The sequence below is a fragment of the Botrytis fragariae genome (assembly GCF_013461495.1).
Source record: "Botrytis fragariae strain BVB16 chromosome Unknown tig00000075, whole genome shotgun sequence".
NCBI classification, from domain to species: Eukaryota; Fungi; Ascomycota; class Leotiomycetes; order Helotiales; family Sclerotiniaceae; genus Botrytis; species Botrytis fragariae.
Genome location: NW_023500995.1, coordinates 1,090,475 through 1,106,304, shown reverse-complemented (window position 1 = coordinate 1,106,304; position 15,830 = coordinate 1,090,475). Strand labels below are relative to the sequence as shown.

Sequence of the window (15,830 nt, the reverse complement as noted above, 5' to 3'; positions counted from 1 at the left end):
CAAATGTCTTTCCATGATGTGAGAGCTTTTGGATGCTTCGATCCGCCTCGGCCAGATAGGTTGCTTTTCTAGGAAGTCATCAATCACATCCCTGCCAGGCGCCTCAGTTTGTGTCGCATATAACATTAATTGGCAGAGCGAATATGATCATCATTCAGAAAAGAATGAGGTCCTATCTAGAACGAGATAATCGATCACATGTTGAGATGAACTGGTCATCTAGACTGATTCGTATTTCTCGAATGAAGTGCGAAGAAAGAAGCTTGGTTCACGTACAAATTATCCTTTCACGGACTTACGATTGTAAATGTTCTTGAAGAAGCCCCATCCTGCGGAGGACAAAGTTCGAACATATTAGTTGAAACCTGAGTATATCAATTCTAAGTGCGCCGAAGCCGATTCTTCTGAAGCATATAGTTCCCCAAATTCCTCCACTTCCAAAGGTTGTCTCAACCACCGAAGAAGTCTTTTCAACATACATCGCTAAAGTTAAATCCAATCCCTCGACAAATCCGGCATTATCAGAAAAGAATCTTCAACTCCATCTATGGAATACGATCCTTTCCCATCCCAACTATGTCCGTTCGCCTTGAATTCCATCCTTACCTTCACATCTCCATCATCCCCAACTGCAGTTGTCACCCAGCTATATGGAGCATCGCATGCCAAGTAATCCGTCGTAAGGCCAGTCAATCCAGAGCACGACGCATCATATACCGCTGGACCTTGCTCTTCATTGCTGGCATCAGGAGGTGTGTAATTTATTGTCATAGAGTATGGCGCTTCACTAGTGCAATCGAGAAAGAGTCCTTCTGAACATGCCATGTTGAAATCAGTAATGAGGTACACTGGGGTACTATCAGAGCGTGTCGTCCATTCCTCACAATCTTCGCATGTAGGAATGGAAAAAACGAGATTCGAAAGACCGAAGAGTACGGCAATCGATATAAGGGAAGGCATCAGTAGAAACATGGGAGATTTGAAAAATGGGGAAGATTTTATGCTTAATTTTGAGTTGAGGAGGGTTTTAAATGGGACCAATGCAAACTGAGGTAACCCTTTTAAAGTGTTTTCTTCTGCTTCCAACAGGTTGTATTGTGGCTGTGAGTGGGAAGCCAGCGAATGGACCCGAGAACATGTAGTTGGACGTGGATGAATCTCTGGGGCAAGCGCTTACAGAAGATAATATTTGGGCCTTGGTAGCTCCTATTGTTGCGGACCTCAAATGGAATGGAAAATCTAGTATCGCGTTCTGCTACGATCATTTCTGGATATTTGATTGGACAGATCTACCCAGGAGTCAGCATTGAGGCTTGCCATCTGGTGAAACTCAAATTTTCAGGTCTGAACGTTGTGTCGAACCCATCATGTAATCATGATAAAAGCAATCTTTGTTTTGCGTACACATGGCTGTGTATCAAATAAAAGAACTCCGGTGTCGCGAAAAACTCATCTTACTCAAGTATATCAGTACTCTTTGCTTCATTGCTTTCGAGAAATTGTCAGAGGCAAACATGCAAAACTATTTAGCGAGAAATGAGGGGTAAGACATGGTGATGAAGGTGAGCGAGATGAGATTGTACAGATGGGATGATAACACACTAATCAACACGCTCCAGCCTGATGTTTTTTTATATTCACCCAATCAGTCAAGACCATAATCCAATATCACAGGCCTGACTACCTTAATCGACACTCTGGATGCAATAGATGGATTAAGAGTACCGGAATTATATTCTTAAGAGTGTCCAATTATAATTCAGGAAAAAGCAATGCAGACATCTAAGTATGCAAAAACAAAAAAAAAGTATATATAATGATGACGAGGACGGAGAACGGTCTGCAGTTCTCAATTGCTCATTTAAGGGTTTCAGAGTGTACAACTCAAGCTTTTTTTTTACAGCCTTTAACCGATGAGGGCTGATAGTTTACGTTCATTTCTATCCACCACAGCTCACCCCAAACTTATGTTCTGCGGCAAAATCAAGAGTCTCAATTTATACTTGGATTTCTATCAGAAGCCCCCGCTACACTCCGCTAATGACAAAATCAAGATGGCTGGATTCCAATCCAGCGCAACACGGTAAGTTTCCGCCGGTGATAAATGCAAGTGTATCAAACCCCCAAACCAGTACCGTCTATCCATAGGTCAGTTCAACAACAAATGCGGGGAATCACTCCACCTCACCACAAACATCTTCCCTATTCGTCATCCAGTTCATTTGTTGCATGTCTCGCCAGGGTGGGGTACAAGATATCACAGACTAGTTGTCAAATGCCCAGCCAGTCCGGGTGATCTTAGTACGTTGACCAAAAGCTTAAGAGAAGCTAGTTACTAGTAACCGACCACCTAAGTCATCGATGGTCTGCATCCCTGTTGACCCCGCATGCAGTCCAGGATGGGGAGGAAAATAGTATGCAGATGTTCCCTTTTGTTGCATATCTGTACAGGGATTTGTGTCGGTGCTTTTGGGAGAGAGACACTATACGCGTGTGAAGTATTGTAAATGAAGTTTAGCACTTCGATGAGAAATTAGGTTGGCGCTAGTGGGTGTTGGTCAGAGAGCCCTCTTTGATCTCCTCGGAAGGTTTAATGTAAATTGAAAGTTGATTTCGATTGTTGCATATCTGTACAAGGATCTGGATGGACAATGCGTTTCCTGGGCTTTAATCAAGTATGGTGTGTGGATCTTGAGAAACTAGCAGAAAGCTATCGATTCTCTTAATAGATAGACATGCTTCGTTCGCACAGTTGCTTATAACTTTGATTGGAAATCGCCCTCGGTTTGTTGCATGTCTCTACAAGGATATAAATAGATTCTCGTACACCAAGAACCGTACTACAATATTGCAAAGGGTACTCTACGATCTTCCGGACATTTCGAAAATCTCTTTGTCACTTTAGTGGTGAAATTCACATGTTCAGTTCTCTATATTCTATATTCTATGTTCTGTTTTGAGCTCGAGTTTCACGCTCTGAGTACTCATCAAGTAGTGGTGATTCATAATGGAGAGCTGCAGGATGTGGTGGTACTAGGGGAATATTTCTTAGGTGTTAGGTCATCACTTGCGACTAACAGGCTTTCGATAACGTTTTGGGATTTGAAGATCAACATTATTGGAACATAATTAGCCGATTCATTTCTAGTCACATCACTCATGAGAATAACAATACTCTGCATGATGTCTCGACTGGGATATTGAGCAATCGGGTGACTGTGAATGTAATTAATCTTTCATAAGGAATAGTATCCTGTGGTTTGCAAAAATAATCCCCTGTACTCGAGGTCATCTTGCAACACCTTGCATCCTCACGAAAGATAGAAAATTCTGTCAATGAAATGACCTAAACTCCAGTTTGAAACAAATCCCCAGATCAAAACTTTCCCCCCAGCTTGCTTTTAGAGTTCCCACATTCATTCTACCTGCGCGTTCTTCTCATGGCTTGTATATCCATTATTTACAAGTCAACAGCCGTGGTATCCCACTGTAAGTACATCATATTAGTTTCTTTCAAGTACAGGCAACGCAAAATAAAGGCATGTACTTACAGGAAATTCACTGTCGGCGATCTCGGTACAGAGGAAACAATGCTTATAACAGCCTTCGCCAGGTCCGTCATTGGTACGATCCAATACAAGATTGTTGGCCAATAACGAACCTACTTTAGACTTAAGAAAATCTCCATCGCGGACCACGTGAGCCAATTTTGCGCTCAAGTTTTTCCAGAATGTAACTGCCTTTTTTGGTTCACGTTCAAAAGAGATATAATCTTTCTCAGCGGCTGCCAGTACTCGTGTTAGTTCAGGTGCACCCGGCAAAAGTTTGGTCACTATGGCCGCGACCCAGAGTGCATGTTTCAACCTGATGATCATTTCTTCAAGTTGAGAGAATTCTAATTTGATTACACAACGGATAGTTTCATCGTTTCGAGCGCGATGAAACTTGAAATTATCCGCATCCTTCCAATTGGCTGCAATGTGAATCAGACACTCGCGGAATAGAACTGAATTTCTAAGCTTCTGCGCGATGAATATCATAAAGTTGCAATCCTCCGCTAGCTGATTTTTTGTGCAGGCAGTTATATCTTCAACTTCTCGTTTCGAAAATATAGGGCTGTCAAGAAGCGCGCTGGGGAGAGTCACCGAAACTATTGGAAGAGCGCAGTAGAAATCTGCGATGCGAGTAAGTGTTGATAGCTCTTCAACATCCTTGATGGTATAGGGACTCGAATACATGGCGCAAATGAGTTGTCGAAAACCCTCAATTTCTCCTTTTATATCATTTGTTCGGGATATCATTTCCTCAGTTAACAACGGAGCTTATGTCAGTATATTAGCTGACTTGTCGCCAAGTCAACAAAAAACTTCACGTGTCTTGGTAACAGTCACCAAGCCCCAAGTGCCATCCTCGTCAACAACTGTGCTGTAATCGTATCGGAACAAATCCGATTCTGATGCGGGTTTATTTTGCTTATCCGGCGAATCGAGAAATTTGCGGAAGTAATTTGATCCTTTCTTCAAGATGTGAGAGCGCACATGAAACTCTTGTTTGAAAACCATCAGACGAACATCAGGTTTATGGTCTGGAGATATGAAGATAATAGGATTTTCGTAATCTGCTTCTTCAAATGCCCTAAGTTTCTTCTTTAAAAGAGTCAGAGACATTGTAAGTTTCTGGTGAGTGGTGTGTTATGTTAAATAACACTGGTAGATGTATTATTATATGGCTGCGAAAAAGAGTGATTGTGGTTGAGATGTATGGATAGTCTCCATGACGCTCAAGAATGTAAAGTAGAAGAAACTCTCGCATTTGTTGGAGAAGAACTAGCTCTATGGTTAATCTTCAATTGAAGAAGTGATAAACTTGATTCTTACTCCTGGCGAGATGAAGGCTATTTAAGATGTTAGAACTTTTTTATTTGACGCCAATGACCTGCCGTAGTATTCACTTGGTATCTGACATTGATAGTAAAGACGTGGAAACTTTGTTAGTGAATATTCATTATCTGAAGGTTTCATTACACAGTAATCTCGCAAGCTAGCGATGTGAATATTAAGAGGTGCAGAGAATTGAGAGCAGCTAGCTAGATTACTCAAAATTGATCAGTAAAGACTACTCATGAATGGAATGAAAAAGGTATACACACACGTAGACATTTGTATGAGAACTACAAATTGTCAGTCCCAAGCAAAATAAATTGAGCGTATGGTTTGGAGTCCAAATACACGTGACGAACTACTTATGAAAATATTCGGGTAAATACTAGCCATCGGTTCGTTGTACAATAGTTTGTGAGCAGCACAGTCGAGTCAAATTGACCAAATTCATTGACCTTATTCGACTACGGATATTCAAGCCCTCTTGTTCTTCATCTGTTGTAATATAAACTTACCCCAGCAGCTTCCATGTCATCACCTTGAAATCTCGAAAGATGAAGCTTACCGCATATATAAGGATTTACTTTTACCTACCAAGTTTCCTAGCACGTGGTATCGAGGTATAATAATTTCGCTGGCACTGTAATCCGAGTCAACCTCTTCCAAATAATCAAACCCTACAGTTCTCCCACTTTTAACAATAGACCAACACTGAAAATCGTTCATTACAATGGCGCAACGGAATAAAAAAAAGAAAGCACAATGAGGATCCAACACCTGCGCAACAAGAACTTCCATCACCTATCATTTTCCTTGCGCGTAGTGTAAAGGCTGATACACGATTCACGGTGTTCAAACAAGAATTTCATTTGCATTCTTCCGGTCTCAAACATCACTCTGATCATTTTCGCAAGGTTCTTGATTCAGTGAGCTTTACAGATTTCTTTTACAAGTCCTTCCAAATATCTAGTTCTGGGTGCTTGTGTCACTCATTCCAAACAATTCATGTCCAACATAACCAGGCACTGCGGGCAAACCCAGTGGCCAGACGATAAATCTAAGTTCATACCATACCAAAATATTCCTTGATTGATAATCACTGACTCTCACATTCTAGGCCGACAAAAAACCTGCACCCGCTTATGCGCTATTCAAATATGACTATCGCTCTGTCATTGACGAAGATGGAAGCTGGGCCTTGATGCCAGCTTCAGATGTATGTTTCCCGCCAACTTCCTTTCAAAAACACCTAGTGCTAACTCTCGAACTATAGTGACCAGAGATAACAGACCAAAAGATGACTCTTGTCGATGGACTCGAGGAAGAAATCGAAGCCGTTCGAAAGCTCCTTTGTGCCATTCATTCAAAAAATTACAGAATTGAGACCGCAGATGAGCTCAAAAGACTCACACGCCTGGCCGATTACTATTGCGCCCTGCCGGTAGTTTCAGCAACCTTGACTGGGGCTTTGTTCAAGTGCAGAATCTTTAAAGGCTTACTTGCAACATACAATGCCCTAACCGGCGAACATGATGATGAATGTGTCTCCTTGCTTTTGTTGGCCCGCAAACTTCGCCACGGAGTGCTATTTAAAGAGTTTCTGATCCATACAGTTGGGAGGTGGGATTCTCTCCCAGATCTTGAGAAGGAGGTTGTTAAAGATGACCAACAGTTGTATAAACTGGTGCAAACCAAGCTTATTCTCTTGTGTAAGATTGTTGCCAAGACTCAAGGTGCACTACTTATGGCTCTTTGTGATGGACAAGGCGAACTTTACAAGATTTTTGAATGTAATTACTCGTCACTATTGATTGGGAGAAGGATTTCCATGTACAGAGCTCTGTACAACGAACATGTCTTCGGCAGTTTTTCTGACGAGGAGACTAAAGAAGAGCTGAGTGATCTTATATCTTCTCTACTCAAGAATAATCTTGCATTAGACTGCACAGGTAAGGATTCAGGGGGAGAGAATGTCTTTGAAAACACGTTTCTATGTTCTGAAATGGAGGGTGATGAGTTACCTTGGGATCTAGAGGGAATGGATTGGTAGAGAGGAGCGTTCAGTGGGAAGTTATACCCTTTGATCGTTGGCCAAGAGCAGATCTGCATAAGATTATACCCGAGAGAAATACAGATGAATTGGAAAAGACTATGCGCGACATAGGGATAATGCTCGCTTGATTAGAAAGGACATCCCAATTACTAACATCCACAGTTTAAATCATCTCACTACACCCACAAATTATTTTTCACATGATACTCAAACACGACTTTGACATTCTTGCCAATCTTTCAAAACCTGCGAGAAAGTCCATCCGTGTATATTCTGCGGCCCGTTCCACCCTCAAGAAAACCACTCACGTTTTCGTGTGATTGTGTGAGCCGAGATACTCTCTTGGAGCTCTCTACGAGAACCATCTCTCTTGTGATTCCCTTGCGCTCGGAGAGATTGACATCTGCTAAAAAGCATCACACACAATCCTCCTATACCCGTCCATCAATCCACCACAACCCCCTTCCAGAGCCCCCGATTTCACGCCACGTCCCCATTTATCTTCCCCTCCTATCTCTCACACTACCATACGAGGCATTACGTCAAAACCAACTCTTTGTTACATACTAAATCTACCTAGATACCGATTGTTCTCCCAACCCATCAGATTCTCCGATGCACCGAGTAAAGATTCTTCAATACGTGAATGGATGGGAATCATTGAAGCACAGTGTAATAGAAGGATGAGTATGGATTCCATACCATATGTTATACACGGTATCATCGTGGATTAGGTAGGCAGGTATATATAGTCGAGCCCTCAAGTATCAGAAACAAACATCCACCTACACATCCAACACTCCAAGTTGTGAATAAATATATTACTCCAATATGTAGCTACCAAGCTAGTCTATGCACCGGATTACCGCCCAGTCCCAGATGCGTATACACACATGTATGTATGTATATACAATGAATAAAGATAAAAATGATTACTTCCCAAAAACCCACGTGACGCCATCACCCGAAAAATACCCTTCAGTAATACCCCCCCCGAATCTCCTGATTTATAACCGAGCCAATGAAACAGTATGATCAAATATAGACCTATCACATAACCCTGACCATAATCCGAGAATGCAGTTCAAGTGCTAAAAGACGAATGTGATGATAGATGGGTATCGACGCCCGAATGATGATGTGAAAGCCGAATACTCCGAACAATGCTAGTATTTACTCCTTGAAGGATACCTCTTCGTATGTACTTCATCAGTTAAGTGAGACCCCGTGTAACAATACAATGCGAAAAGTAAAGATAATCGATCGACCTGCGTAATATGCTTTTAGACACGTCCTGGTATACGTCTTCCCTGTGGTAAAGGTAATTCGACTTCTTCATCACTACTCTCATCCATTTCATCTAACATCCTGTCCGTCACTCGTCTGCTTTGAAGATTATTTCTCATGGTGGTTTTACTATGGCTTGCTGCTTGGTATCCATTGTCGCTTCCACCACTACTAACACTTTCTGCAAACTCCACTCTGCGCTGGTTCTGGGGTCCCATTTTAACCTTGTCGTTTTGAGTCATCTGCCCGAATTCTGTACGAAGAGGGCTTTGCCTGGGGCTTTTCTTCGTCAATTGTGGAGGAGTTAAATTAGGTCCAATGGTTTGTGAATTCCCAGGCGAGCCCATGGATAACAACATTTCGATTGCATCTTGTTCTAGCGTCTCTCGTTTCTCTTGTTCTCTCGTTGGTCTGTGTCCAGAGGTTATGGTATGCCCAGAGCGACGATGAGCAGTCCCACTGGGAGTTTGAGGAGCAGAATTATTAAATGAATGATGCGAGTTGGCGCTCGAGTGGCGTGGGATAGATGGAAGTTTTGAGAATTTCGAGTCTGATCTCCTAGAAGGAGGTGTTGGTCGTATATCAGCCGGAGGAGCGAGAGACTTGGATTGTGGTGACGAAGAGTTATATAAGTTGTGTCTATATGATTGGGCTCCGTTGGCGGTAGAATGATCACGCCAGAATGATTCATAGGTTCGAGATAATGGTTCTGTTCGTGTATACAGGTCGAAATCGGCTGTAGGTCGTGGTCCAAATACATCTCTGGATCCCTGACCCTGAATGTTTGCTATAGCTGTTCTAGGAGAAGTGTGAAGGTTTCTGCGATTGTTCAAGGTTGAAGTTGAAGATGTTGGAGATCCAGCTTGTGATGCAATAGTTTCAACTTCATTGATTGATTTCGATTCCCATCCATTGTTAACCTTTACCATTGCATAAGAAAGGCGAGTTCTTAATTCGGAGGATAGCTGTCTAAATTTAGTTCAAGTACCCTATTGCTATAGAAACTCTACTGACCTCTCCAAATCTAGTTGCGACCGAAGATGCATTGCTGACTGTGCTTGTATTTCTTGTATGACTTCGAACAGATGATGGGCCTTTAGGACTTGGTGAATTTGAATTGGACCCTTTTGATTTTACATGACCATCTGCGGTTCTCTTCTGACTCGCATTCAGAGTGATGTTGATTTTTGGTGGTGTTGTATTGGTATTACTTTCAAGTGGTAGTTGGGCGGCAGCTAATTGTGAGAGTTGTGAGAGTTGCGATAAAGGTCCTCCATCTTGATTGGTACTTTGCGATGAGAATTCATCAGAAGCTGGTGGTGTAAAAACAGCGTCCTGACCGTCTACTGTCGATTGAGAATTGTCGGATACGGGCGCGATGGCAATCGCGGGTTGTGTTGCGACGCTCTTCCCAGCGTGGTATCCTCCTTTGTCCCCTTGCGATATCAAATTCTGGAGGGTTTCTACTAATTCCGGTTCATGCGCACCGATAGTGGTGGCATTACTGTCGTTGTTTGCCATCAGAGGGGAGGTGTAATGAAACGCGGGTTTCCGTCGCGTCAAGTGGGACTCGATATTGTTAAATTACCCTGATGTAGGATCGCAATGTCGCGACAATGACTCGTTGATTGAATGGTTATGGGGTCTGCGGAAGATAGCAACAAAGTAACAATAATTGTCGTGATAATTGTCGAAGTTAAGAATATAATAGAGGAGAGAGATCAATTAATTGATTATCGATATAACTATTGATGTTTAATATTAGGTTGGAGGGTTCGAGGGTTGATAATGATTGTGGCGGGTGATATCGAATGCTGGTTCGGTCTGTGTGTGGATTCTGGTTGTGGGTGTGTGGAGAGAAATGAGGGTTGCGGCGCGCAATCGCGAAAAAAGATAGACAGACGCCTCAATTGTCCGCGTGTGTCTCGTCTCTTCGGTTTCGGCTTTTTGTCGAGATCTCTTTTCCTTTGAATGGCAGATGCAAATGTGACTTGACTTGATTTGATTTGATCAATTATCTTATCCAGTAGGTAGCTAAACTTTGATCTCATACATATATACGATATAATGATTTGGTTAACAGTGGGATTGACGAAACAATTGGACTCGTTTTTAACATGTATCAATTGCTATTGCCTTTTCGCAGTGGAAGTAGAAGGTCGGGAGTGTGGGAGTGGATGCAAGTATGGAAGTATGGAACTTTTCAAAGTGTCCTCCTCGTATGGATATGGATATTGTAAGAAAGGTGATCAAATGGAATCGAATCATGAGAAAGGAGTGGCACCCAATCCACGGAGTAATAAGGAAGAGTACTACCTAGGTAGGTGGTTAGTTGCTTGGAGACGTGAGTCAACCCCACCTCCATCAGAAATTCGCGTAGTCACGGGTTCTTGAGAGGGTTTGATTGACTGGCTAAGACTGGGCTACTATAACACGCCACATGCGCCGGTTGAAGAAACGGCTCGAGAAAAGCAAAAAAAGAAAAAGAAAATAAGCCTCAACCCCACTATTGCATATAGAAGTGGGGGATGTGGAAAGCAATATATATGGTGGGGGAGGAGGGAGGGAAGTTGTTCGTACTATCTATTGTATGTGAATCATATTTTGCTGTTGTGTGAATAATAATAATTCGCTTCGTGCGTGCAAACTGGTTTACTAGTAGTAGATATTCGAAGTACTAGCTGAAGTGCTACTAATAAAGTTCTGTTCAAGCACATCTTGGGCTTGGGCAAGGACTTGAGTACGAACGGGTAAAGCATGTGCACGGGTTGCATACGATTCACACGTATGTTATTGTATCTGTCATTATTGAATAGGGGCTCAATTCGCTAATCATGTAACAAGCCCATTAAATCTCCTATGTAAAATTGGATTCCATAAACCATTAATCTCGGTTCGTAGAAATCGACCTGATACCAATGCGACGATCTCAGCCTATGATGACCACCCGCAACATTATTGATATGTTATACTCTTAGACCACCATGGATGACCAGACGAGATTGATCTCCAGTATTGAAACCGAGAGAGATGAGGCCTGAAGGCTTAGAGTTCTTGACCACAGCCAAATTGCTTACAGTAACATATCTCAAGTGACATTCTTGCATCAAATAAACATGTCGCTGGTCTTGAGCTCTATCAATGTACTTAACTTGCATACAGTTCGTCTTGTCATGGCTCGAGTGTGTAAGATGACAAGCCGCATCTTCCGGTACATAATCCCCTGGGTGTAGCCAAGCCTGATCACAAGCTTTGGATGTATTCTTTGACATTAGCATGTGAAGCTTGATTGCCTTCTCGATAAGCCCCTGATAACGGGAGCTCATTGCGGAGAGTGACCGTCGAATGAATTTAGTCAGGCTGAAGAGCCCTCGACATGAGACAATATGTCGGCTTTCACTTCTCTCCCAAAATTCCTCGTCTGGACGCAATATTTACAAGACTATTAAGAAGCTGTCTCGTCGCTCGATACAGTCCGTCATCTTCATGCTCGCCACTCGATGGCTGCGTCAATTTCAACCTCCCTTCGCCAAGTACAAATGAGCCACATGCAATCTTAACAATCTTCACCTTCTCATGCCCTAAATCCAGTGCCAGATGAGCCTTGACATAAGTTTTCAATGCAGCCATAAAGGGAGATCCGTCTTTTGCGATTTTGTTTCCTCGTGCAAGCATACGAGGTAAATCCTCCCTGGCAATATGTATTCCAATAGTTTTGAGAGCAGCCGATCCACCAGGTATATCGAAGCCAACAGAGATTTGTACTTCTTTAATAATCTTTTGTACACTAACTTGGCGCTCTTCGGTTGTTGCATCTGAGCGGATCGAGTTGGATGTAAATTGTTCGAATGATTCCATCAAATGTTTTCCTTCCAACTTCAGGGCGGACACCCTTGTATCGAATATCCTGCAGATGTATTGGATGAATGTTTCTCTTAACGACAATGGCATTCGTGTCAAGATTAGTGGCAAGCGTAGGAATCCAGCTTGATCGCGAGAATTATCCATGATCGCGTCGTCTATGTCGTCTTCGGAAGTGGTGCGTAATAAAATTGCAGTGTATTTCGCTTTCTCATAATTAACTTCAACCAATATTCCGCGATCATTCATAGATTCAGACACAGACTCATCAAGAGCTTCTCCTGTGGTATCTCCAACACTCCATTCCGATTCTACCTTGAAAACCCTCCATACCACCGTTTGCAGAGCTCCTACACGAGCCAGTATATCATCTTCAGATCCTAATCCAACCCGAACTCCTCGTAAAACATCGCCTGCTAGTATATCTCGAAATCGGCGCGCATGTACTTGTAAGGTCGAATTATGAAGAGGTTGGTCGCCAATGTAGAGTGGAGAAGCACGATGTAAGGTGAATGTGGTGTTGTAGAGGGGATACTGAGAGCCAGGTTCGGGAGCCATTGGATTGAATTCAAGACCCCGCAATATTGCGGCGCGTTGTGGAATTGTTTGAGTGGCCCCAATGTCTTCAAAAGTATGAGTGCTTAAAACAAACCCGCAGTAACTCGATTGACGATAATATCTCCGATTAATATTGTTCAGCGAAAGGGATTAGAATTGTTTACTTGGGCTTGATTCCAATGTTCTACTGACCCGGAAACGCGACGCGGAGTAATTGCCGACAGGGGTATTGCGTAACAGTATCGTTAGCGCGACTCCTTCAGAATCATGAATCTTCTGCACGTGAAAGAGTCTATGGACAACATCATTCGATTTGAATATCCAAACCTCAGTGGCTGGAAGTTTTGAACTTCATTGTTACTCAATTTGTAGATGTTTCGACTTCAATTCCATTTGCTGGTAAACATCGGCAGCGAATTATGCATTAGGTTATAAGAAATCTACACGCCCAAGTGATAGTCGACGGTCACCTGTTATCGCCCGATTTCAATACGATTTTCCTACCTCATACCATATCCAATCACTGTTCTATCTCAAACACCTTGCAAAGCTTTGTGCAGTACCCTGGGCTTAATTCTTTTTGGAAGTGTACAGAGAAGTTCCTGCACTATATTTGGATCCTGAAATCCGTCCGAGCAACCTTGGCAGTACGAGCGGCATCATATTTATATATGCGCTCCAGAGAGAAGTTTCGGACGTAAACCGTCAAGGAAGAAATTACTATGGAGACATCACGTTCCCCATACCTTAGTGATTTTGCTAAACTTGTTCAAGATACACAGCTCTCCAAACTTCGAGATTGATAAGACTATGTTGCATGCTGTTCCTGCAAAGATTGCTATCAATGTACCGATATCTTCTTTATCACGTCTAAATGATTATGATCTAAGTACCGCATCTCAGTGATAAATCGTAGGATTCCAGAGAATGATAGCTAGAACTGGTCAATGTCAAGCCAAGTTTGCTCTGAGCAGTGTTGGGTTCTTTCCATCTGGTACTGGTAAATTATGATTCCACTTAGTGGAGATAATCCCCAGAGAATGTTGATCACGGATAAACATGGTTCAAGAGTCAGAATAAGAACAAGCAACATGTGCGAACTCCTATCTCGAGCATCATCAACTCCAATCATGGCTCTACAAGCTCAGTCCACATGATTATGACTGCAAAACAGAAATTGATGCCAAGATCTCAAGTCGTTTTTCACACCGCAAATCTTGATATAAAATCCTGATCAAGTGGTAACTTGGCATCTTTTGAAGCATTGGATTTCTTGGGTGGTTTGATCCATTCATGCTTTCAAAGTCACTTCCCCACTCGCACAGATCTTCAGCCCTTTTCTTTCGAAAGTAGGCGTTCTATTCATAGTCAGGGCTGTCCCGTCAAGTTTTAATGCTTCTGTAATGCTAGCTTCGACTGTTGGAGAATTCTCCGTCAGCCTATTATCGTGGGATGATTATCGAGCTACGCAACAAATCTTGAGTCTGAGCGTATGTTGCACGTACGTTGGCAACTTTAAACAAGCCTCCAGTATGCACAACATCTTCAGACGAGATCGGTAAAAAGTTCCATTTGTACAAGGCTGGATAGATGTGAAACAACCGTAGAGATCTTCCTGGGATAATACTGTACATCAATTTCATGATTCTGTGATTACAAGCTTTCCATGCAATACACTTAAAAATGGGACCTAAAACCATATTCGGTTCGTGGTACCTGATAGTAGTTTGTGGGTACAATCGAAAGGTTTCGATGATTCAAAATTGAGATATGGAATATTTGGATCATTATCGTCATGTAAAAAAGATCACAATTCCCCAGTCATCTTATGTCACAGATTCAATGCGAATTTTGATTGGACGAATTCACTTTAGTACTGTTTCAGATCCTGACCATTGCCCATGAAAAAGCTAGATGGTAGTGGAAAATTGAAACGACTCGCAGACTGTGCCCAAAATGGACATCTCCAACGGCAAATTTGTCTGAGCATAGTTTTTTTGACGTCCCATAGTTGTTTTGGAAATTTCATTCAGTATAATTTCCAGCTGATTGATTTCAGACGCATCTGAAGTTTTCTTGGAAGTTCTTGGCTACCTGTATATACAACGTCGATGATCATTCACAACAGGGCAGTTGTTTAGTTTTCAATTTGTTAAAGTTCTAATTGTTTTCATTCTTTAATCCACATTCACAATGAAGTTCTCCTATGTCCTTGTCGCACTTTCAGCCCTCACATTCTCTACTGCTTTACCCGTTATCCGACCTGGCTCCATCAATGGCTTGGTCGCTCGAGGGGGAAACTCTACTTCGTCATTATCCGGTAATTCCACAGCCTCCACAGCCTCCACGGCATCATCAACATCTTCCGGTAGCGCAAAGCCAACCACAGCAATCAACTTGGAAGATATAAACGAGAATGTGGCCTCATCGAAAGCAACATCCGGCAGCAAAAAAGTCACAGCAGCACAAGTCAAGTCAGCTGTCTCCGGATTCGCCAGCGATGCCAATACTGTATCAGCAGCCTTGAATAAACTTCCCAGTATGACGGATAAATCGGATATCTCAGCGCTAGCCGGAAAAGCATTCGCTGCCGAATCAGATGAGGACTCTCAAAGATCAGTCCTCTTTGCCGCGGCAGGTAGTGCAGGTTCTTCAGCAAACAGCAAAATTGTCAAGAATACCCCTGCGGTTCTGAAAGGCTTGAAAGCTATGATGACAAACCCCTCAACTGCTTCTGTTAAATCTAACGTGGCTACCATTGAAAATGCTCGGTAAGCACCATCCACTTGCATCCACAGCTTGAAGTACAAACTAACAACCAATAGAAACCCAAATATTCTCCCGAGCATCACACAACTCTCAAACGCAGCACTAGGCGCAATGAGTCTCTCTCAGACGGCGCAAAAGTTCCCTGCTACCGGAAGTAATTAGGCTGGTCCTAGGTAGCTTTCCGTATATATCTATCTATCGAGCAGGTATCGAATTGTTTAAAGTTTAATTCGCTTCTCTTGTTAGTATAGGGAGGTGCTCTTATAGGATAATTTAAGCATTTATCTTGTCCTGTGTTTGGTTTCGTTTCTTGTGTGCATATATATCCTCGGGTTCGTTTAAGTGTGAAGATACATAGGGTAGCGGCGTTTGTTTTTGAAGACGGATAGCGGGATACCATGGGAGTGGGAGTTTTGGGTTTG

The 15,830-nt window shown here is 42.5% G+C and overlaps 6 protein-coding genes across 6 annotated transcripts; 2 read left to right on the top strand and 4 right to left on the bottom strand.

Annotated features, from left to right (window-relative positions):
- Nucleotides 1-489: 489 nt before the first annotated feature.
- Nucleotides 490-960, bottom strand: Bfra_005832 (uncharacterized protein; the record flags this gene model as incomplete). Its single annotated transcript, XM_037336208.1, is given in 2 exon segments — nucleotides 490-588; nucleotides 607-960. 2 exon segments carry the CDS (start codon nucleotides 958-960, stop codon nucleotides 490-492), a joined length of 453 nt encoding a protein of 150 aa, XP_037191418.1.
- Nucleotides 961-3,460: 2,500 nt separating this feature from the next.
- Nucleotides 3,461-4,667, bottom strand: Bfra_005831 (uncharacterized protein; the record flags this gene model as incomplete). Its single annotated transcript, XM_037336207.1, has 3 exons — nucleotides 3,461-3,487; nucleotides 3,552-4,321; nucleotides 4,373-4,667. The coding sequence occupies 3 exons, from the start codon at nucleotides 4,665-4,667 to the stop codon at nucleotides 3,461-3,463; spliced, it is 1,092 nt and encodes a 363-aa protein (XP_037191417.1).
- Nucleotides 4,668-5,434: 767 nt separating this feature from the next.
- Nucleotides 5,435-6,930, top strand: Bfra_005830 (uncharacterized protein; the record flags this gene model as incomplete). Its single annotated transcript, XM_037336206.1, has 4 exons — nucleotides 5,435-5,500; nucleotides 5,585-5,806; nucleotides 5,998-6,096; nucleotides 6,178-6,930. The coding sequence occupies 4 exons, from the start codon at nucleotides 5,435-5,437 to the stop codon at nucleotides 6,928-6,930; spliced, it is 1,140 nt and encodes a 379-aa protein (XP_037191416.1).
- Nucleotides 6,931-8,216: 1,286 nt separating this feature from the next.
- On the bottom strand, nucleotides 8,217-9,741 carry Bfra_005829 (uncharacterized protein; the record flags this gene model as incomplete). The annotated part of the gene is made up of 2 exons (XM_037336205.1): nucleotides 8,217-9,185; nucleotides 9,235-9,741. 2 exons carry the CDS (start codon nucleotides 9,739-9,741, stop codon nucleotides 8,217-8,219), a joined length of 1,476 nt encoding a protein of 491 aa, XP_037191415.1.
- A 1,875-nt stretch (nucleotides 9,742-11,616) lies between these two features.
- On the bottom strand, nucleotides 11,617-12,639 carry Bfra_005828 (putative siroheme synthase protein; the record flags this gene model as incomplete). The annotated part of the gene is made up of 1 exon (XM_037336204.1): nucleotides 11,617-12,639. One exon carries the CDS (start codon nucleotides 12,637-12,639, stop codon nucleotides 11,617-11,619), a length of 1,023 nt encoding a protein of 340 aa, XP_037191414.1.
- A 2,193-nt stretch (nucleotides 12,640-14,832) lies between these two features.
- Nucleotides 14,833-15,570, top strand: Bfra_005827 (putative ppe family protein; the record flags this gene model as incomplete). The annotated part of the gene is made up of 2 exons (XM_037336203.1): nucleotides 14,833-15,410; nucleotides 15,465-15,570. 2 exons carry the CDS (start codon nucleotides 14,833-14,835, stop codon nucleotides 15,568-15,570), a joined length of 684 nt encoding a protein of 227 aa, XP_037191413.1.
- Between the last annotated feature and the right edge of the window lie 260 nt (nucleotides 15,571-15,830).